The sequence below is a fragment of the Podarcis filfolensis genome, assembly GCF_964270895.1.
Source record: "Podarcis filfolensis genome assembly, chromosome: 2".
Taxonomy (NCBI): Eukaryota; Metazoa; Chordata; class Lepidosauria; order Squamata; family Lacertidae; genus Podarcis; species Podarcis filfolensis.
This window is the reverse complement of record NC_139605.1, coordinates 8,315,722-8,337,755: the sequence shown is the minus strand read 5'-3', so window position 1 is coordinate 8,337,755 and position 22,034 is coordinate 8,315,722. Positions and strand designations below refer to the sequence as shown.

General features: G+C 49.1%; 3 protein-coding genes across 8 annotated transcripts in view; 2 read left to right on the top strand and 1 right to left on the bottom strand.

The window, feature by feature from the left end:
• The window catches only part of LOC310756746 (uncharacterized protein), a 1,375,527-nt gene that overhangs the window by 711,191 nt on the left and 642,302 nt on the right, over positions 1-22,034 (top strand). The gene's annotated exons all lie outside the window — the stretch shown is intronic.
• The window catches only part of LOC310757092 (zinc finger and SCAN domain-containing protein 31-like), a gene marked incomplete at its 5' end in the record, with an annotated part of 210,941 nt that overhangs the window by 188,815 nt on the left and 92 nt on the right, over positions 1-22,034 (top strand). Inside the window, one exon of one of the 2 annotated variants that reach the window (XR_014545037.1) lies at positions 8,063-8,079. The exons of the other annotated variant lie outside the window; for it this stretch is intronic. Of the gene's footprint in view, positions 1-8,062; positions 8,080-22,034 lie in introns of those variants that run through there. 2 annotated transcript variants of the gene reach the window in all.
• LOC310756650 (uncharacterized protein) lies at positions 1,546-21,525 on the bottom strand. 5 transcript variants are annotated; one of them, XM_083601148.1, is made up of 5 exons: positions 21,058-21,525; positions 14,947-15,889; positions 9,753-9,888; positions 5,933-6,691; positions 1,546-3,244 (listed from the first exon to the last, which is right to left on the bottom strand). In XM_083601148.1, exons 2-5 carry the CDS (start codon positions 15,712-15,714, stop codon positions 2,856-2,858), a joined length of 2,052 nt encoding a protein of 683 aa, XP_083457274.1. In that variant the 5' UTR covers positions 15,715-15,889; positions 21,058-21,525; the 3' UTR covers positions 1,546-2,855. The 5 variants fall into 5 exon arrangements, with proteins under 5 accessions (XP_083457274.1, XP_083457270.1, XP_083457271.1 ...); XM_083601144.1 differs by lacking the exon at positions 21,058-21,525 and adding an exon at positions 20,259-20,711; XM_083601145.1 differs by lacking the exon at positions 21,058-21,525 and adding an exon at positions 19,829-20,230.

Sequence of the window (22,034 nt, the reverse complement as noted above, 5' to 3'; positions counted from 1 at the left end):
ATAAAAGGTTAAAAAAAAAAGGTAAAGGACTCCTGGACAGTTAAGTCCAGTCAAAGGTGACTCTGTGGTTGCGACGCTCATTTCGCTTTCAGGCCGAGGGAGCCGGCATTTGTCCACAGACAGTTTTTTGGGTCATGTGGCCAGCAGGACTAAACCGCTTCTAGAGCAAGGGGACTCCGTGAGGGAAACCAGAGCGCACAGGAATGCCGTTTCCCTTCCCGCCACAGCAGTACCTATTTATCTGCTTGCACTGGTGTGCTTTCGAACTGCTAGGTTGGCAGGAGCTGAGACACAGCAACGGGAGCTCACCCCGTCGCAGGGATTTGAACCGCCAACCTTCTGATTGGCAAGCCCAAGAGGCTCTGCGATTTAGACCACAGCGCCACTGGTGCTCTTTGCATGCTCCTTTGTGCTGATCCTCTTCCCTCACTGATGGAGAACTGGAAAGTCCAATTGTTGCGGGACTCCGACTACCATCATCCCTGACCGTTCGCCATTCTGGCTGGGAGCTGATGGGAGTCGGAGTCCCACAGCAGCCAGAGACCCACTGTAGGTTCCTTTGTTGCTGTAAAGCTCTTGCATGCGTGCCCTGATGCACGTCAGAAATCACGCCAGCCAGCAGCATGGAAGCGTAGAATTGTGGACTTGGAAGGGATCTAGTCCATGGGTAGGCAAACTAAGGCCCGGGGGCCGGATCTGGCCCAATCGCCTTCTAAATCTGGCCTGCCGACAGTCCAGGAATCAGCATGTTTTTACATGAGTAGAATGTGTGCTTTTATTTAAAATGCATCTCTGGGGTATTTGTGGGGCATAGGAATTTGTTCATAATTTTTTTTTCAAAATCTAGTCGGCCCTCCACAAGGTCTGAGGGACAGTGGACCAGCCCCATGCTGAAAAAGTTTGCTGACCCCTGATCTAGTCGAAGCCCCTTCAATGCAGCTGTCCCATGCGGGGATTGAACTTGCAACTTTGTGTTGTTGTATCTCTCGTAGCTCTGCTTGGAGATGCTGGGCTGAACATGGAAGCTTCAGAGGGGCAAACATATGCTCCACCCCAAGGAAGCGCTGTTTAACGGGCGCCATTAGAGCTTTCCCAGGGGGATATCGGTGAGCTCACCTTCCGCTGCTAAAAGTCCTCACGGTTGACCACAAAGGGGCTTCAGGAACATGACTTGAGATGCGAGTACTGGTGGCAAACTTGTTTTGTTTCCCCCTTTCCCCCAGTAGAGCGGGTGACACCGTTGCATGAAAGATCCTGGGTTCGAATCCCCGCTTGGCCGCAGCAAAGCTCACCGACGACTGACTTCTAGCCTAACCTGACTTCACAGGGTTGTTGGGAGGATAATATTGGGGAGAGAGTCATGTATGCCACCTTGAGCATCTTAAGGGATGCAAACAGAATAAATGGAACAAAAAAATTAATGGGATAGATAAATAACGGGGGATTGATGGCAATAATAAACAAATAAATAAGAATCCCTCCCTCTAGCTGCTGTTCACCCCCCTGTTAAAACTAAGCTAAAACAACAACAAAAACACGGTGGGATTGCGGATCTTTATTATTTCTTTATTGCATTTGAGTCCAACATTTTCCTCCGAGGAGCTCAAGGCAACACACATGGTTCTCCCCTTGCTATTTTACTCCCCACAACAACCCTGTGAGGTAGGTTAGGCCAAGAGGAAGTGACTGGCCCAAGGTCACCCCTTGAGCTTTGTGGCTGGGTAGGGATTTGAACCCTGGTCTCCCGGTTCCTAGTCCGACACTCTAACCGCTACACCACGCTGTCTCTTCTCACTGTTAGACCCCAAGTGCTTGGAGGCATCGTAGGTATCAGAGTTATCTTGTGCCAAATTTGATGAAATGCAAAGCTCTGCATTAACTGTAGGTCATATGTGAGGAACCGCTGGTCCTCCAGATGTTGCTGGACTACGACTCCCATCAGCCATACCCACTGGCAATGCTTGCTGGGGCTCATGGGAATTGTAGTTCAGCAGGAACCAAAAGGAGCCAAAAGGTTTCCCATGCCTGCTGTAGTTTGAAGCAGCCCATCCACCTCCCTGCTAAACTCTTTCTGGCTTCCTTTCCAGCAATTAAGACTCGTGGGCAGTGGCAGCAGAGTAGGCCAAGTTGAAATGAGAAGTCTTTTGGGTCTTTTACCACACTGATGGGGCTTGAACTTGTTTTTATACGTGGGGAAGTTAATCTGCAGAAAAGGTAAAGGGGAAATTTCCACCTCATAAGGGGAGATCAAGTTTGCTTTACCCCTTACTTCAATAAACAAGGGCCGCTTACCAGGGATGTTGTAGCAGCTTACATGACAAGTTCAGAAGTCAATCTCTACTCCCGTTTTATACGTAAGGGACACAGAGAACGGAAGGGCCGTCGAGTCCAGCATCCTGTCCTCACAGTGGCTGACCAGATGCCTGCGGGAAGCCCAAAAACAGGACCCAAGCCCAAACGAACTGTCCCCATCTGAGCCTTCCAAGAACTGGCATTCAGAAGCATTCAGCTGTGGAGGTAGCCAACCTGGCTAATAGCATCGAGAGCCCTCTCCTCCTCCACGAATTTGCCTAATCCTCTTTGAAAGCCATCCGAATTCATGGCCATCACTGCCTCCAGTGGCAAGGAGTTTCACAGTTTAATCGTGCGCTGAGAGATTAAACCACACAGTGTGAGGCCCTTGATCACCCCCTAAGGAAACTCTCGGGTGTTTTTGGTCGTTGGGCGGGATGCAAGAGCCCTGGGAATCTAAGTACGGGAGAGAGGAGTGCTTACGACGACCTAAGACTGCCCTTCCTCTTCCACACCCCGAAGGACACGCAACCAGCCGCGAGCCGTCTACCGAAAGTCGAAATTTATTGTGAGAAATAAGTGCTAATGATCTGCTCCCGGACATCCACCCCGCGGGGGTCTTGCTCCACCAGGCTGTCGGTTTCCAGGTAGGGAGGCACGGGGACCTCGGTGTCCACCCCTTGTCCGCCATTGATAATGGGCAACTGGCGCCGGAGGGCCATGTTGTGCAGCATGGCGCACACCACAAACACCTTGGCCACCTTCTCTGGGCGAAGCATGAGCCGCCCGCCGGTGGAGTGGAGGCAGCGGAAGCGCATCTTGAGCTGCCCAAAGGCCTGCTCCACCACCATCCGCGTCGTCTCGTGCGTGGCGTTGTAGCGGGCCACGGGGTCCGGGCCGTCGTCGGGGTGTGGCGTCATGAGGAAAGGGCGCAGGGGGTAGCCGCTGTCGCCTGCGGAGGAGAGGAGGGAGCAGTGTGAGCGTGAACGGCACCGGAGGCAACTTGAACAAAATATTTCCCCTCCCCACACTTCCCCCCTGCTCCCCGGAGGGCACGTTCCTCTGCCACACACAACTGGGCACAGGCCTCCCCCTCTCACACACCCTCACCCATGTTCAATAATAATAATAATAATAATAATAATAATAATAATAATTTACTTAGACCCTGCCCATCTGGCTGGGTTTCCCCAGCCACTCTGGGTGGTTTCCAACAAAATATTAAAATACAACAGTCTGTTAAACATTAAAAGCTTCTCTAAACAGGGCTGCCTTCAGATGTCTTATAAAAGTCTGGTACAGTGGTACCTTGCGTTAAGAACTTAATTCGTTCCAGAGGTCCGTTCTTAACCTGAAACTGTTCTTAACCTGAAGCACCACTTTAGCTAATGGGGCTTCCCGCTGCCTCCCCCATGCAATTTCTGTTCTCATCCTGAGGTAAAGTTCTTAACCCGAGGTACTATTTCTGGGTTAGCAGAGTCTGTAACCTGAAGCATATGTAACCTGAAGCGCATGGCACCACTGTAGTTGTTGTTCTCTTTGGTGGGAGGGCGTTCCACAGGGTGGGTGCCACTACCAAGAAGGCCCTCTGCCTGGTTCCCTGTAACTTAGCTTCTCGCAGTGAGGGAACCACCAGAAGGCCCTCGGCGCTGGACCTCAGTGTCTGGGCTGAACGATGGGGGTGGAGACGCTCCTTCAGGTATACTGGGCTGAGGCCGCTTAGGGCTTTAAAGGTCAGCACCAACACTTTGAATTGTGCTCAGAAACGTGCTGGGAGCCAGTGTGGGTCTTTCAAGACCGGTGTTATGTGGTCTTGGCGGCCGCTCCCAGTCACCAGTCCAGCTGCCGCATTCTGGATTAGTTGTAGTTTCCGGGTCACCTTCAAAGGTAGCCCCATGATGGGGGTGGAGACGCTCCTTCAGGTACATTGTGCTGAGGCCATTTAGGTCTTTAAAGGTCAACACCAACACTTTGAATTGTGCTCAGAAACGTACCGACCGCTCCCCCACTTTCTCCTCGCCTCGCCAACTGCCCTTCCTGGCTGCCTCTCCCGGCTGCCTAGCTCAGACATGTGCAGAAATGGCACCAAAAGCAGGGAAGCAAGTCGGGAAAAGCGGGTGGCACCTGGCTGGAGGGGAAGGTGCTGTCCAAGCCAGGGAAGGGAGCAGATGAGGAAGCACAGTGGCAACTTTCAGAAAATATCAGGGGAGCTCAGAAGAGAGATGAACCTATTTTTGTAGCCCATGACAGCAACAAGAGTACTTTATTCGCAAAAAAAAAATATGGCGAAATCAGGAGATACCTACTCAAGAGGAGTGGCTGTAAAAACTGGCAGAATATGCCGAATTGGCAAATTTAACAATAAAAATTAGAGATCAAGAAGAGGCAGACTATAAGGAGGAGTGGAAACCTTTCTTGAGTATTTAAAGAATTATTGGAAACATGTAAAAAAAAAAAAAGGCAGGTAGGATTTGAATGGAGAACAGCAGTTGAATATTTGCTGGGAGCCCAGCGTGGAAAAGATAAGGTAAACAATAATTATATTACGCAACAAACTTAGAAACTATGGGGGGAACCATGGAGGGGTGGAGGGGAAGTTGAATGTGAAATGGGTGTGTATTTGGAAAGTATGTATTCTTTTGTAAACTTCTGAAATTCAGAAATGAAATTTTAAATAAACCATATATATTGGGGGAGCTCGGCCTGGCTGTGTGGGGAGGCGGCTGGCCAATAGAAGAAGGGAGGGAGGAAGACATCAAATTGCAGAAAATATTGGGGGAACTCGCCTCACTAAATACTTTACTGTGGGGTCCGAAAGGATCAGGGCCCCATATATTTGCTGCCTATGCACATTATTTGTGGGTGTCTTAGGGAAAATTTTAAAAATGTAGTATAAACACCGACAACTGGGAAACAATGGCCTGTGAGCGCTCTAATTGGAGAACAGCCTTTACCAAAGGTGTCATGGGCTTTGAAGACACTCGAACTCAGGACAAAAGGGAGAAACGTGCTAAGAGGAAGGCAGGCTTGGCAAACCCTCACCGTGATCAACTCCCGCCCGGAAACCAATGTCCCCACTGTGGAAGGACGTGTGGATCCAGAATCGGCCTCCACAGTCACTTATGGACTCACTGTTAAGACTGTGTTCATGGGAGACCGGGGTGGCCAACTCCCGAGAGACTGCGATCTACTGTCAAATTTTAAATCTGGCAGTGATCTACCCCCGTTTTTTAGGGGTTCAGGTCAAAGTTGTCGAGTTTTTTTGGAGGGGGGTTAGGGACTTTTTGGCAGCTCTTCTGAGGGAGGAAGGAACAGAAGCAACCACTAACGTTATGATTGCTGGCCAAATAACAGCCTCCGTTTCTAAACTCCGGCTTCCCTTCTGTAACAGTGGAGGCCGGCGCAGGGAGAGGGGGCAGAAGGGGGCCACCGATCGACCGCGATCTACCAAAACCTCGCAGGGATCGACCAGTAGATCGTGATCGATGTGTTGGACATCCCTGATGTAAGACAATCTTACTCGGCTACGAGGAATCGCCAAAGAAGACGACAGCAGCACAGACACCCAGTGTGGGGACAGAGCAGACAGACATGGTTCGTTGACCTCAGAACAGGCCTCCCCGAACACTCAAATACTCACCCAAGAGCCAACCCTTCCCTTCGGGCCACGACTCCAGGAGCCTCTGCAGCTGGGAGAGCTGGAATATCCGAGCGTCGTGGACGCTGCCGGGGAATTTTGCCAGCACGTGGGTGAAGCACCCCGAGGCGTCGCAGGTGGCCTGAACGTTGAGGCTGTGGAAGTTGTGGCAGTTGCGGTAGAGCGCCGGCATGTCGGCCGGCGCGATGATGGGGACGTGGGTGCAGTCCACGATCCCGATGACGTTGGGGAAGCCGGCGATGTCGAAGAAGGCTTCCCGCGTACGGCGCAGTTCCGAGTCGGTGGTGGGGAAGGTGATGTGCTCGTGGACGTGGCGGAGCATGGCCTCCAGGAAGGCGTCGAGGCAGCGGCTGACCGACGACTGTGACACGCGCAGGTTGTCGCCCGTCATCCGCTGGAAGGACCCGGTGCCCAGCACCTGCAGCGCGATCAGGACCTTCTGCAAGGTGGGGATGTGCCTGCGGCTGGCCGAGGCGCCGTCCAGGTAGGGAGCCAGAAGGGTGCAGAGGTCCTGGATGGCCTGGCGGTCCAGGCGGAAGCGGGTCAAGCACTCCTCGTCGGACACCTGCAGCTCGTGGGTGCGCATCCGGATGAGGCGGGTCCTGCGGGGCGGCCGCCGGCTGTGGATCTCAAGGTTGGCGGCATAGACAAGGTCCAATAGGCCCTCGTCGTCGGAGCTGCCCTCCTCTGGGTACAGGGGGAGGGGGCCGCCTGCCCGGGGCGCCACCTGCCCAAGGTTGCCTGCGGGCAAAGAGGGGGAGGGGGAGAGAGAGATCCTGATCACACCAGGGACCGGATTAGGACCTTTTCTATACAGTGGTACCTCGGGTTAAGTACTTAATTCGTTCCGGAGGTCCGTTCTTAACCTGAAACTGTTCTTAACCTGAAGCACCACTTTAGCTAATGGAGCCTCCTGCTGCCGCCGCGCTGCCGGAGCACGATTTCTGTTCTTATTCTGAAGCAAAGTTCTTAACCTGAAGCACTATTTCTGGGTTAGTGGAGTGTGTAACCTGAAGCGTATGTAACCTGAAGCGTATGTAACCCGAGGTACCATTGTATGTATATTATATCAGTCTGTCTCTCGAAAAAGAAACATAAGAGAAAAATGGCCGAGAGAAACATGGCGAAAACAGGGTATTTATTGGGACAGTGTGGCTTTTGCAGCTGCTGTTAAAGTTGCAAAACAATGAAGCACAGGGAAGGAGCAATGGAGGATTTCTGAAACAACACTGCGATATTAGCTCCACCCAAGGCATGAAGGAGAACAGCAACAACTGGGAAAAGAGAGGCAACATTTTACAAGGACAGGAAGAAACATCACGGACAGAATAATTGCCACACAAAGGAAGAACAAGGATATAGATAATGGGTAGGCAAACTAAGGCCCGAGGCCGGATCCAGCCCAATCGCCTTCTAAATCCGGCCCGCAGATGGTCCGGGAATCAGCATGTTTTTACATGAGTAGAATGTGTGCTTTTATTTAAAATGCATCTCTGGGTTATTTGTGGGGCATAGGAATCCGTTCATTTCCCCCCCCTTCCAAAATATAGTCTGGCCCCCCCACAAGGTCTGAGGGACAGTGGACCGGCCCCCTGCTGAAAAAGTTTGCCGACCCCTTATATAGATTGAGTTCCTCACTTGTACTTCTATAAACCATTTAATGTGTCAACAGGAATAGAAGTTATTAATATTGCAGTTGTTGTGTAAGGGAATATTATTTTGACTGAGATGTAATTGAAATTATTAAGATTTTGGAACGCAGGAATAAATAAAACAATCAAACAGTCAATTTTAGCATGCGGGGGGCCATCTAAATTATGTAATTTGGCATCTGAATGATTGTAATTGCATTATAATTTGGCATTGTTATAAGAAACATGAGAAAACTTTGGGTGGTAAAATCAGAGTTGGAAACGACCCTGAGGATCATCTTGTCCAGCGAAATGAACGAACGTGACCAAGTCCAAGCATTTCAAAGGTCTACTCCCCTCCGTAATACTTAGCTGAACACCACCCTCTGTCTTCAAGAGACACGGCATTTGAAAAACCTGAACTGTACAGCTGAGTTGGCCATCATCACTCTCTTGCTCCCAGCCTAAAGTAAAGGTAAAGGGACCCCTGACCATTAGGTCCAGTCGTGACCAACTCTGGGGTTGCGGCGCTCATCTTGCTTTATTGGCTGAGGGAGCCGGCATACAGCTTCCGGGTCATGTGGCCAGCATGGCTAAGCCGCTTCTGGCGAACCAGAGCAGCGCACGGAAACGCCGTTTACCTTCCCCCCGGAGCGGTACCTATTTCTCTACTTGCACTTTGATGTGCTTTTGAACTGCTTGGTTGGCAGGAGCAGGGACCAAACAACGGGAGCTCACCCCGTCGCAGGGATTTGAACTGCCCACCTTCTGATTGGCAAGCCCTACGCTCTGTGGTTTAACCCACAGCGCCACCTGCATCCCTCTCCCAGCCTACTTGATCTCAAAACAACAGACACCATCTCGGCTTCCCTAAATGGATCAGTCCCCAGGATATCCCTCCAAACGTTGCTGGACTCCAATACCCATCAGCCCCAGCCAGCACGGCCAGGTATGATAGGAATTATAGTACAATAATCTATGGAGGGCACTCCTAGCTAATCCTGGCAGTGGTTCTCTGGGGTTTGGGGCAAAGGCATTTCCCCATCACCTGCTACCCTGAGATTCGTTTTTTAGAAATATGAAATGGCCAGGAGTGATGGCGAGATTTTGCGCAGCATTTTAGGCAGGCGTAGGGGAAACTTTGCTCCTCCAGATGTTGTTGAATGACGGCACCCTCCCTGGCGCTTGCTGAGGGCGATGGGGATGGCAGTTTGGCAACATCTGGAGGGTCAAATGCCCTCCCACCCTCTCTTTTAGGCAAATCCCAAGGGATAGCTCAGTCAGCAGAGCAGGAGACAACTCTTAATCTCAGGGTCGTGGGTTCAAGCTCCATGTTGGACAAAAGATTTCTGCATTGCAGGGGGCTGGATTAGATGACCCTCAGGGTCCCTTCCACGATTCTCAATTGAGCAGCCAGTCCATTTTGACGGAACAGTGGCAATCTGATAAAAGCATTACAGAGGATGCCAGCCCAATGTTGCTTTGCACCGGCCCATCAAGCCTGACTGGCAACATCTCAGGCAGGAACAGATTGTTCCCAGACGCATTGCTCGAGATCCATTTAGCAGAAAGATCCAGCTTGATACAAGCAATAAACTCGCTCAGCCACCACATTCTGCTCTAGGGTCTCTGCTGAGAAGTAGCCATTGATCTTAAGCTCCTTAGAAGCTGATAAGGTGGATACGACTCCCGCAAGCAAGCAAAAAGGTCTCTAGGGTTTCCCCACCCCCTTAAAGATGAAACAGAGGCCCCCACACGGAATAAAATATGAGCAAGGGTTTCCCCTCGGACAGCAGAAGCACCCCACCTGTTCCAACAGGTGATCTCTCAGGTGCCAAGGATGGAGAAGAAAGGAATTTTGCAGGCCTGCCCAATCCCTTTATTTGAGTCTCAAGTGAAGGACTGGGATGACACAAAAATGTGGAAGGGGCTGCAGATCCTTTGGAGGGTAACATCTCGAGAAAAGCTGGAGGAATGTTGCCTATCAGGAGAACTTTTGCAATAAGCTCCGAAACTCCCCAGTGGGGCAAATGTTTGGGGCAGAGAGGACAGCCCTGGATGCCAGGCACTCTGAATTTCGTTGGGGTGGTGGTGGAATGAGCCTACGAACCCAAAACAGGTGCGATGACTCAGTAAGCAAATAAGGTAACCACGCAAAATGAACTTCTTACCCAAATTGCTGCCCTCTTCCTCATCGGCCTCTTGCTTTGCTTCCCTGAACAGAGGCTTGGGCGCAGAGTCGGAGGGGGTTTGCTCTGGCTCCGGCTCTGGAGAATCTGCGTTGTCCATTTCGAAGAGACCCAGCACCTGAAAAGAGCAGCAAAGATCTTGATCAGGTCCAAAATTGTAGGGCTCAGAAAGGCAGGGTAATACGTAAGGGCCAAACGCCACTTAAAGTTAATGGTCTGTATTAGTTAGCGCTTGTAAAAGGCAGCTTGCAGCAAACGGTGTCAGAATTCATGTAACTGGTTCCTGTAAAACGAAACAAAACAAAACCCCACCCTTCTTGCACAAAGCATGCAAGTCCTTCGGGTTGTCACAACAACCCTGTGATGTAGAATAAGCGGGGAGCTGGTGACTGGGTGAATGGGGATTCAATACCTGGGTTTCCCTGGAGATGGTCCAGCACCCTAGTGCTGTTCCACATTTGCTCGGTTACGACTGTTCCCAGGGAAAGGGTGGGGGGAATGTTAGTGCGCTGCTCTGGTTCGCCGGAAGCGGCTTAGCCATGCTGGCCACATGACCCAGAAGCTGTACGCCGGCTCCCTCGGCCAGTAAAGCGAGATGAGCGATGCAACCCCCGAGTCGGTCATTACTGGACCTAATGGTCAGGGGTCCCTTTACCTTTACCTTATGGCATGCAAACCGAACCATGGAAAGAGAAGAAGGGAAGTCACTGATATTTTAAGGTTGTTTAAATGAATATTCTAAAATGTAAAATAGAAAAACTTAATAAAAACTATACAAAAAATCAAAACCATACCAGAGAGAGATAGGATGGGTGGTCACAGAGAAAGTGAGAGGAAAATGGGATGTCCAAAGAAGCACAGAAATGAGATGAGGAGTCACGGAGGGACGGGGTGTGTGAGAGAGACAGGACAGTGTCAGGAGCCAGCCAGTAGTAAATCACGCCATGCAAGTTGGAGTTAACTCTTTATTAGCAAAAACAGGATCAGCACAGGAGTGTCAGGCCTAATGAGCACAGTAACTCATCTCTGGCAGGTGTTGCCCCATGAAGCAGTTGCTGAGATTGAAGGTCCCTGCCTCCCCTCCTCTCCAGGGTTTCCCCCAAGCAATCTGAGACTACGCCTGCGTGAAGCTTACTTCTCCCTCCACCCTTTTCATGCCTCTCCTGGTTCTAGGAATTGGAGGGGAGCTTCTGGCAGCAGGAGGGGGAGGAGACACCTGACCCATCTCTGCCTCTTGGTCTTCCTCCTCTCCTGCTTCAGCTTCTGCATGATTCTGGACTTCTCTCTGCCACAGACTCTCCCCGCTCACTAAGCCCTGTTCCGACACTTCCTCTTCCCAGTCTTCTCCCTCTGACCACTCATTGTTGCTCAACGATCACACCCCGGGCTCTGAGATGTCTTCCCCAGCTGATTCTTCCCACCATTCCTCTGCGTCCAACCCGTCGGCGACAGACAGAGAGAGGGTTGAGGTGTCTCAGTGCTGTACAACCAGGCAAACCAGGAAACCCTGCACCATCAACGAACATGGATCTTAATACAGCCAGACCAGGTCTGGACACCTCCAAAGGACTCAAATCAATAATGGTGTCATGTCTAGAGTGAATATGCCTGGGTTTACCCTCAAGGTGCCTTGGAAGCTTATCACAGCAGGTCTCTCATTAAGTCTTCCTAGCAGAAAGATGCTAAAAATGTTCTTGTTTCAACTGAGGTTTCACTGAAGTGTTTTGTATTATTAGTTTATTTGAATGGTTTGTTTCTAACGCACTAAACTCTGCATATTGTTTTATGCAATTCCATTATTCACCGCTTAGGGATACTTCTTTTCGAGCAACAGGTATACAAATTTAATAAATCTGGACTAGGTCATGGACTGCAAGAAGATCAAACCTCTCCATTCTGAAGGAAATGAGCCCTGAGTGCTCACTGGAAGGACAGATTGTGAAGCTGAGGCTCCAATACTTTGGCCACCTCATGAGAAGAGAAGACTCCCTGGAAAAGACCCTGATGTTGGGAAAGATGGAGGGCACATGGAGAAGGGGACGACAGAGGACGAGATGGTTGGATAGTGTCTTCGAAGCTACAAACATGAGTCTGACCAAACTGCGGGAGGCAGTGGAAGACAGAAGTGCCTTGCGTGCTCTGGTCCATGGGGTCACGAAGAGTCGGACACGACTAAACGACTAAACAACAACAACAACCTGTCTGGCACTCAGGTATAAGGATGCCAGGGATTATCACTCAGGCAGAGTAGCTGAGCTCACCTGTCTATATGAATTTCTGAAGTTTCCCCAGTGAGCCCATACATAGATACATTTATCAGCGAATTCTTACATTTGGTATTGTGCAGCAGAGGCCTTTTGAATAGATAGGAAGAAACTGTGATGAAGTGTTTTGTGGGGACAAATCACAAAAGTCACAAAAGCGATTGTGCTGATTTTGGTAGTGGGCTGCATGTGCATGATATCTGCTGGAGGGGCAACCCCCTCCCCAAAACCTATACATAAATTCCTGCAACATCTCCCATGTGGATCAATCAACCTACAAGGATGATGGAAACTTTTCCCGCACTCGGGGCATTCATAAGGCTTCTCCCCTGTGTGGGTTCTCTGGTGCTTGATCAGCGTATCCCGCCGGGAGAAGTTTTTCCCACACTCGGGACATTCGTGTGGTTTCTCCCCTCTGTGTGTCTTCTGGTGTTCAATTAAGTTGCACGGGTGGTTGAAGTTTCTTCCACAATTGGGACATTTGTACGGCTTCTCCCCTGTGTGAGTCCTCCGGTGATTGAGTAACGTATCTCTCCGGGAAAAGCTTTTCCCGCAGTCCGGGCATTCGTGAGGCCTCTCTCCCGTGTGGATCTTCTGGTGCCTCTTCAAATGGAGTTGCCACCGGAAGCCTGTCCTGCACTGGGAGCATTGATACGGCCTCTCTCTGGTGTGGATTCGCAGGTGACTCATCAAATTGGTTCTCTGGCTGAAGCTTTTCCCACAGTGGGAGCATTATTCACCGCTTAGGGATACTTCTTTTCGAGCAACAGGTATACAAATTTAATAAATCTGGACTAGGTCATGGACTGCATGACCTAGGTCATTCGAAGCTACAAACATGAGTCTGACCAAACTGCGGGAGGCAGTGGAAGACAGAAGTGCCTGGCGTGCTCTGGTCCAGGGGGTCACAAAGAGTCAGACACGACTAAACCACAACAACAAAGGTCATCTAATTCCCTCTGCCAAAGCCCCACTGCTCAGTGCAGGATCTGCTGGGCAGGATGCAGTCCCAGCAGACTTTGCATACGCCTGGGTTTAGGCTTTCGTAAACAGACACATTCTTAGCAGTATATAGGGAAATTCTAAAAATGCAAGGAATTTTCGAGTGGAAAGCAGGCTTGGAGATAGCCTAACCCAGCCCCTCTTCAGGGCAGGGCTTTTGCAATTACAGTAGGTGCAGGGAAACCCTTTTCAGCCAGAGGGATGCATGGCCCTCTTGCCACATGGAAGGGTTTTTCACACAGGGGGGAAAGTGGGTGGGGCAACCAATGGAAATTTGATGCACTGGCTCTCATGGGTGCTTTGTGATACCAGTCCTGCATTTGTAAGAAATCAATCTGTTAGTGTGGAACACTGCGGAACTCCCTGCCTCTTGACAACAGGCAGGTGCCTTTGCTGCAAAGCATAATACTGGTGGTCAACAAAAGAGGTTAAAAGACACTCTCAAGGCAAATCTAAAGAAATGCAGTATGAATACTGACAACTGGGAAACACTGGCCTGCGAGTGCTCCAGTTGGACAACAGCCTTTACCAAAGGTGTCATGGGCTTTGAAGACACTCAAACTCAGGAAGAAAGGCAGAAACATGCTAAGAGGCTTGGCAAAGTCTTGCCATGATCAACTCCTGCCCAGAAACCTATGTCCCCACTGGGAAGGAAGTGTGGATCCAGAATTGGCCTCCACAGTCACTTACGGACTCACTGTTAAGGCCGTGTTAATGGAAGACAATCTTACTCGGCTACAAGTGATCGCCAAAGAAGAAGAAAGAAAAAGACCCACTTGAAATGTTTTTGTTTAAACAAGCCTACCCAGATGCTTAGAAATCTGATGTGAGTTTTAATCTGTTTTTAGTCTGTTATTGTTGTTGTTATTGTTGTTAATATACCGCCCTATACCTGCAGATCTCAAGGTAGTTCACAGGACAAATTCAGAATATAAAACTGCAAAGTACACAATCATAACACCCCTAACACATTTTAAAAGATAAGACTATTGTTAGACTTAAATTACTGTTGTTAATTGTGCTTACCAAAATATCTATCTTTTTTTGTAAACTGCTTTTAGGTTCGTTTGTGGTTCACTGTCAAGCGGTGTATACATTTTATGAAATAAATAAATAAATTTGGTGTATTTCTTTTTTTAAAAAAAAAACACCCCGCAATAGGCTGGTTTCTACACCCCCCCATCCTCCATCCAGGCAAAAATGCTCAAGGATGCAATGCAGCATGAGCAATGAGGTTGTGGCCTGGGCAGGAGGAGTGTGGAGGAGGCAGCTGAAGAAGGGCCTTGGAGGATGACCGCAGAATCCGGGACAGTTTATATGGGGAGAAGCGGTCTTTCAGGTATTGCGTCCCTGAGCAGTTTAAGGCTTTATGGGTCAAAAGCAGCACTTTCAATTGGGACCGGAAGCTAACTGGCAGCCAGTAGAGGTAAGGTAAAGGTAAAGGACCCCTGGACGGTTAAGTCCAGTCAAAGATGACTATGAGGTTGCGGCGCTCATCTCGCTTTCAGGCCGAGGGAGCCAGCGTTTGTCCACAGACAGCTTTCCAAGTTATGTGGCCAGCAGGACTAAACTGCTTCGGGTGCAACAGATCACTGTGATGGAAACCAGAGCGCACAGAAACACCGTTTACCTTCCCGCTGGAGTGGTACCTATTTATCTACTTGCACTTTTGGAGTGCTTTCAAACTGCTAGGTTGGCAGAAGCAGGGACCGAGCAACGGGAGCTCATCCCGTTGCAGGGATTCGAACCACCGACCTTCTGATCGGCAAGCCCAAGAGACTCAGTGGTTTAGACCACAGCGCCACCTGCTCTTCCAGCCAGGATCGGTATTTCCCCCAAATGTTTGCTGCTCCCCAAATGCACATTCACGCATGCGCACAGATGCCAATCAGGATGAATCTCTGTCTCACCTGCTGCTCCCTTCTTTCTGCCTCCCTCTGCATCTGTAGGAAATCCTCGGCCAAAGCGGCCGCCTGGGAGCACGTCTCCGGTTCGTGTTCCCTCACCCAGCTCTGGAGGTCTGGCGGCAGGATGGCCAGGAACTGCTCCAGGATCAGCAGCTCCAGGATCTGCTCCTTGGTGTGCCTCTCCGGCTTCAGCCACCGGTGGCACAGGTACCAGAGCTGGCTGCACACCTCACGGGGGCCCTCGGCCTCCTGGTAGCGGAACTGGCGGAAGCGCTGGCGCTTCATCTCCATGCTGGCCGAGTCGTCGCCCAACACCTCCTCCTTCACTTTCACCACCCCAGACTCGCCAATCTCCCCGGAGTCCAGGCTGTTGTGGGCCTCGGGGCCTTCCCCGACCAGGCCCTGCTGGTGGCGGGCCGCCCGTCCGCTCCTGGGCCACGGGCGGGCCGCTGCCGGCCCCTCGAGGGAGGACGGAAAGGCTCGCCTGTCTTCCCACTCTGCTGGCCGGGACGCTGGCGGGTTTCTCCACCCTGAGCGAGGGGAGCGAGTGGCGTTGAGGAGGGCCTTCTGATGAGCCGTCCGGCCCCTGGGCAGCCTCTCCTCTTTGTCTCGGGGGCCGCGGGAGGCCTCTCCTTTCCCCCGCCAACCTTCCTCTGGCTCGGGGTTCTCGTGTTCGTCCTCCTCAACCTCCATCTTCTTCCGCCGCCGGGCCACCTGCTCCAGCTCGCCCTGCAAATGGAGGCTCGAAGTCGCGCCCCGCTTGGCGGCCATTTTGAGACAGCCTAACCACCGGCCTTCTACGAAAACGCGAAGGGTTTCTCTGGGAGAGGAATGCGTCCGGCCACCGCCTTCTGGCTTACACCTGCGGAAAAACTGGCTGCTGCGATGGGGTCGTCTTTGCCTCAGAAGCACATGGAGATCAATGTTTGATGGCAGGGCCTTCTACCTGAAGAGCAAGGAAGAAAAACAGAAATTAACAGAGAAAAATTCTCAGTTAAAAACAGCCAAGGGATCCCCCAACCTATTGTATTTTACACCTTCATTTACAGAGACCAAATCAGCTTTATTTTGATACCAAAATATTCCCAATTGGTTGAAAAATAAGCGAAACAGGTGGTTTTTACTAAACTGATGCAGAATTTTTTTAAAAAAAAAATCCTGAGCCCAATTTTGGACCAAAAAATTTTGAAAAATTAATTTGAGGTTATCTACACATTAATTTTTTTAAAAGAAGAAAATCTGAGTTGTGAAAGCACATGGCACCAGGTGATTTGGCGTGGAATGACCCAGTGTCCTGATCAAGGGAAATCATATTCTTGCTGTATTTGATCTTGGTCAGAGCACACCTGGAGTCCTGTGACCAGTTCTGGACAGAAGAAATTAAGAAAGATATAGACAAGCTGGAAGATGTGCAGAGGAAGGCAAGCAAGATGATCAAGGGTCTGGGAACCAAGCCCTATGAGGAACGGATGAGGGAATTTAGCCTGGAAAAGTGGAGACTGAGAGGAGATATGACAGCCATCTTCAAATACCTAAAGGCCTGTCACATGGAAGAGGGAACAAGCTTGTTTAATTCTGCTCCACAGGGTGCGACTCGAATCAATGGATTCAAGTTACAGGAAAGGAGATTCTGACTAAACATCAGGAAGAACTTTCTGACAGTAAGGGCTGTTCAACCGCCGAAGTACCGGCACCTACTTTTCTAGAAGAAAAGGACTGCGTGGAACGGATGATGTATTTAAGCAGAGGCTGGACGGATGTCTGCTAAAATGGCCGCCGGGGCAGGAGGAATTTCTCTTTCATTTTAGGAGGGGGGGTATCTATGCACAAGGGACGCGGGTGGCGCTGTGGGTTAAACCACAGAGCCTAGGACTTGCCAATCAGAAGGTCGGCGGTTCGAATCCCCATGACGGGGTGAGCTCCCGTTGCTGGGTCCCAGCTCCTGCCAACCTAGCAGTTCGAAAGCACGTCAACGTGCAAGTAGATAAATAGGTACCGCTCCAGCGGGAAGGTAAACGGCGTTTCCGTGCTCTGCTCTGGTTCGCCAGAAGCGGCTTAGTCATGCTGGCCACATGACCTGGAAGCTGTACACCGGCTCCCTCGGCCTATAGAGCGAGGTGAGCGCACGACCCCAGAGTCGGTCACGACTGGACCTAATGGTCAGGGGTCCCTTTACCTATCTATGCACATTTGCCTGGGATCTCCTGCTAAAACAATGAGGGGGGAACCTCCCATTTGGCAGCGCCTTAAGTTAGGGTAGCCATACGTCTGGAATTTCTCGGACATAGCCGGGATTTGGCCTTCGGAAACACTGTCTGGGCAGAAAATCGCTGGAATGTCTGGGGAAATCCGTTTGTATGTCAACCCATGTTGGAAGTGTAGATTTTGGCGAATTTCCTTGAAAACATCTCAACAACTTTTGTGTTCGTATTTTCACTTTTTGAAATATGGCAATCCTACTTAAATGGTGCTTGGAATCCCAATTTTGGGACTACAAAGCTCCTCGCGCATGACGTCATTGTGACTGACTTAGATCACCTTAGGAAATCCCACTTGTGGCCCTGTACCTTTCAAAATATTGCAGGGCAGTGCCCAGAAATCAAGATTATTATTTTTTTGCTAACTGTCTTGTACTGTGGAATTTTATTTACTTATTTCATAAAACTTATGAGCAGCTTGGTTTTAGGAGGGGAAAAAAACACCACAAAGCATGAAGAGTATAAAGTAGAGAGAGATCAAGGAATGCTGTTTTCATCGCCACACCAAAAGCAGAAACCACGAATGGCTTCAGTTGTCTTGCAAAGACTTCTATTTTTACCCCGGCTTTCCCTGGCCAATAGGATCAGACCCTGTTTAATGTGTTTGAATCTTCTGAATTTCTGCTTTATTTCACATTCTGCATTTTTATATCACTGTTTTACTGGGTTTAGGTTGCATACTAAGTTTAATATTTTAACAATATACTGTTTTCACTGTTATGTCTGTGCACACTTAAACAATTTTAAAAAAATATTATATACCCAAGTGATCACTATGCTCGGCTGATGAGAGCCTCCGGCAGATAGCACCTTATCAAGAGGTCCGTTCCGCACCTTTTAGTATGGTGGTACCTGCGCTTTGGAATGCCCTCCCTTTAAATGTTGCAGTCTTTTTGGAGCCTACTAAAAACTTCCCTCTTCCAACAAGCCAAAATGGAGATATTTCCCAGGCTCCATCCACACTCTTCATTTAAAGTACTATCATTCCACTTAATAATAATAATAATTCATAAATTTTATTTATACCCCGCCCTCCCCGGCCAGAGCCGGGCTCAGGGTGGCTAACACCAGTAAAATTACAGTAAAAACATAATAGGAAAAAAAACCCAATTTAAAATACAGGTTAAAACGCAATTTAAAATGCAGCCTCATTTTAAAAGTAGCCCATAGATCAAAACCATAAACAGTCATAGCTTCCCCCAAAGAATCCTGGGAACTGTAGTTTGTTAGGGGTGCTGACAGTTGCTAGGAGATCTTTATTCCCTTCACAGAACTACAGTTCCCAGAGCAGTTTCTCATCTTCACAAGGAATTCTGATGGCCCTCTCCTAAAACCACCACAATACAAGACAGTATTTGCAGGAGGGGGGGTCACTCTCAGGGCCAGAGGCCCTATGTGGCCCTCTAGACCTCTCTACCTGGCCCTTGAGTCGCTCCCAAGGCCACACTCCCTCCGCAGGCATGCCTCAAACCCTCTGCGCGTGTTTTCGCCTGTCTAGAATGCATTCATGAACTCCAATACTTCTTGGTTTGTGGAAACTTAAGTTTTCTGCACAAATGTACAATTTGCATTCATTGCTCTGCCCACATTTCCTGCTGGCCCTATCCATGACTGGCTTGTGGCCCCCAGGAGCTCAGCCAGTAATGGAATGCGGCCCTCAGCTTGAAAAAGGCTGCCTGCCCCCTGGATTATAGTTTAAATCTGACCACAAACAGAAGGGCTCTGAATGCAACAGAGGTTCTAACTGCCAGAGAGGGCATTTTTTGCCAGTTTCCAGTGAGAACAGGAAATTGGACTAGATGGGCCTTTGACCATTAGGATGTTCCTGCTCATTTATTTGCAAGTTGGGAGAGAGCCCAACACTGCAACACACTAAAATTAGGGTGGTTACCAATAAATTCATTATATTAAGTTATCACGGATTAATCCATCCATTTCCCCCTTAAACCAACATTCATTTGCATTTGACTTAAAATAGCTTTGACGGGGGGGGGGGAGCATTTTCTCTGAGATCTCACGTATCTATGGCTATTTCTAACATTTTAGTGCAAGAATTTTCCTACTGTGTCCCATATCAAAATCCAAATGATATGATGAGTGGGGATGTGAAATGTTTTAAGAAATAACAGCACATGAAAAGAGTTAACAAACTGAGAAAACTGACAAGGCACAAAATAAATAACAGCACAATGAAAAGTTAATGAATCGAGAAAACTTTTTAGAAAGTTATCTAGCAGACTAAAAGGGACTATCGCAGAAGTCTCATGGAAAAGGCGCTTGCGTTCATCTTTGTACCCATTTTCCTGGGAGTAAGCCTATTGAGTTCAGTGGGACTTGCTGCTCTGTAGCTTCTGAAAGGACGGCAGCCTATTCATCAGGGAGAGATGGGCTAACCCAAAATCTTAACCCCCTGAAACATGCTAGTTTTACCTGCATTTTTCTTCTTCTTCAGCCAGAGCATTTTTTTAAAATCCCTTGCACAGGATGTTTACAAAAATAAAATAACAACAAGCCCTTTATGGGGGCTGCACCGAGTGCCGAGGGAAACCAAATGAGGTCTGCATCAGAATTTAGATGTCTCTTAACTTGTACACAGACACACAGTAAAAAAAAAGCTATTTTCTAACCTTGCACACACACTAAAAAGGTGCAATCGTTTCTTCCAGAGGCTGCAGAGCCTTAAAAGAGGAAGAAGAAGCGATCGGCGTCTCTCTCCCCATCTATATTTTGTGGGGGAGGAAGGGAGCGGGATTATAGGGTCGAGGGATCCTCTCTCTTTCTTTCCGCCTTGTCCTTGGATCTGGGATCAGCTGCAGCTTCTGCCATTGTCCTAGCAGAGAGGCCATGCTTGGAGGGAGAGAGAGAGAGAGAGAGAGAGAGAGAGGGATCAACCCGCACAAAACCCAGCCCTGGGGGTGGGCGAGAGAGAGGCTCAGGATCCCTCCCCCCTCCTACTTTTATTTGATCAGGAGGTTTTCGGGGAGGGGTTCAACTTTCCCTTTTTTCTTTTTCTCTTTTTTTGCAAAGCTCGCTGGGCTGACGCTGCTTTTTACCCACCGTGCATGTTCCCGAATGCATTTCTTTCCCGGAGGATCTGCAGTTTTCTATTGCAACGGAACAATTATTATTGTTATTTTTCATGCAAACTCTTCTTTAAATAAAAAAATAAAAAATCCAGCCTCTCTTTCTGTATGTGTGCGCCTTTCTCTCCTCCCATCAGAAAAGGGCCTCGGGTATTAAGGGGCTCTTCGAAGCTCAAGTTTCTCGTCCTCTCTGGGACGCTCAGCCCTCTATCGGTTTAACCCGTCCGGCACCTCCTCGTAAGAAAAGGCCAAAAAAAGGGGAAGAAAATAAATTGTGATCGCCAAGGAACCGAGGGGTTGAACTACTGTTTGCAAGCCTCTGACTTGTATTTATTTTTCCCCGCCCACGCAAGGATTAAATCTCCAAATGCGTTCGGGTGGCGCGCGGATTCTCCTGGATGCGCAATTGCTGCGATTCGTTTCTTTGAAAAGCGGTTTGCAAAAAGAAAAAGGGGAAAAAAAGAAAAGGATGGGAAGCTAAGAGAGGGTTAAACGGCAGTGGGTAGGGCAGAAATGTTTTTTTAAAAAAAATAAAAGCAGAAGAAAAGATCTAGTAGGCGGAAGGAGAGGGTTTTAAGGGAGGGATTTAAAAGCCAGACAATGCCTCTCATTGGAAAACAAAGTCGATTCAGTAGAGCTTTCCAAGAAATAAATAAAGGCGCCGCGCTCCCCCTCCAGACCAGGAGAGTTCATCGTAGGGGAGGAAAAAGAAACACACGGAAGAATCAAATTTAAGAAATCGCACACACATTTTGCAACCTGACCCCAGTTACCTGCTTCCAGCGGTTTTTTGGTGTGGGTTTTTTTGCTTTCCCACCTGAGAACAAAAGAATGATGTGGCTGTTCAGGAGCCCGGCCATAGGAGGAAAAGGAACTGCACTTCTTTAGGGGTCAGGATTGCAAAGGGGGAGGAGGAGGAGGAGGAGGAGGAGAGGGGGAGAGGAGAAGGAGAAGAAGGAGAAGAAGAAAAGCTTCATTCCGGGTAGGAAGGCTGGCTGGCACGCCGCCATCCTGCGGGAGGAGCTGCACCTTTCGAACTGCTGCCTGGCAGGGGAACTTGGTCCTTTGCGCGCGGGGAGGAGAGAGAGGCGGGTAGATCCGCAGGTTGCACAAGGAAGCGTCTCAGAGCCTGCAGAAGTTGGGGTGGCTGTGAATGGAGAAGCTAAGAGGAGCCTGGCAGCCGGATCGGGCCAAAGGGTAACTGGATCAGGCCCACTTAAGTGCAGAAGCTAAAAGCCAGAGCCAAGCACAGCAGAGCTCTCCATGCTTGGGATTCCCAGCCACTTGATACATGCTCTCCAACATTTCTCCAATGGAAATAGGGACGTCCTTTCAATAATAATGATAAAAATAACAGTAATGATGAGGGTGATGTTATTTTTTGCCCCAGCCACTCCAAGCAGCTTCCAACCTATATAGAAACATAATAAAACATAAACATTAAAAAAAGCTTTCCTATACAGGGTTGCCTTCAGATTTCTCTCTCTCTCACTCACTCAATTTTTATTAAATTTTCTGTTTTACATTTTAGAATATTCATTTAAAATATCAATGACTTGATAAAGTGGTACCTCAGGTTACGAACAGTTTCAGGTTAAGAACGGACCTCCAGAACAAATTAAGTTCTTAACCTAAGGTACCAATGTACTCTCATTTTCAGGCTCACTCCTTCCTTGTACCCTAGACAGACGAATGCTAACAACAATTCAACTAGGTCAACTAATGGTCTGACTCTATTATTATTATTAGC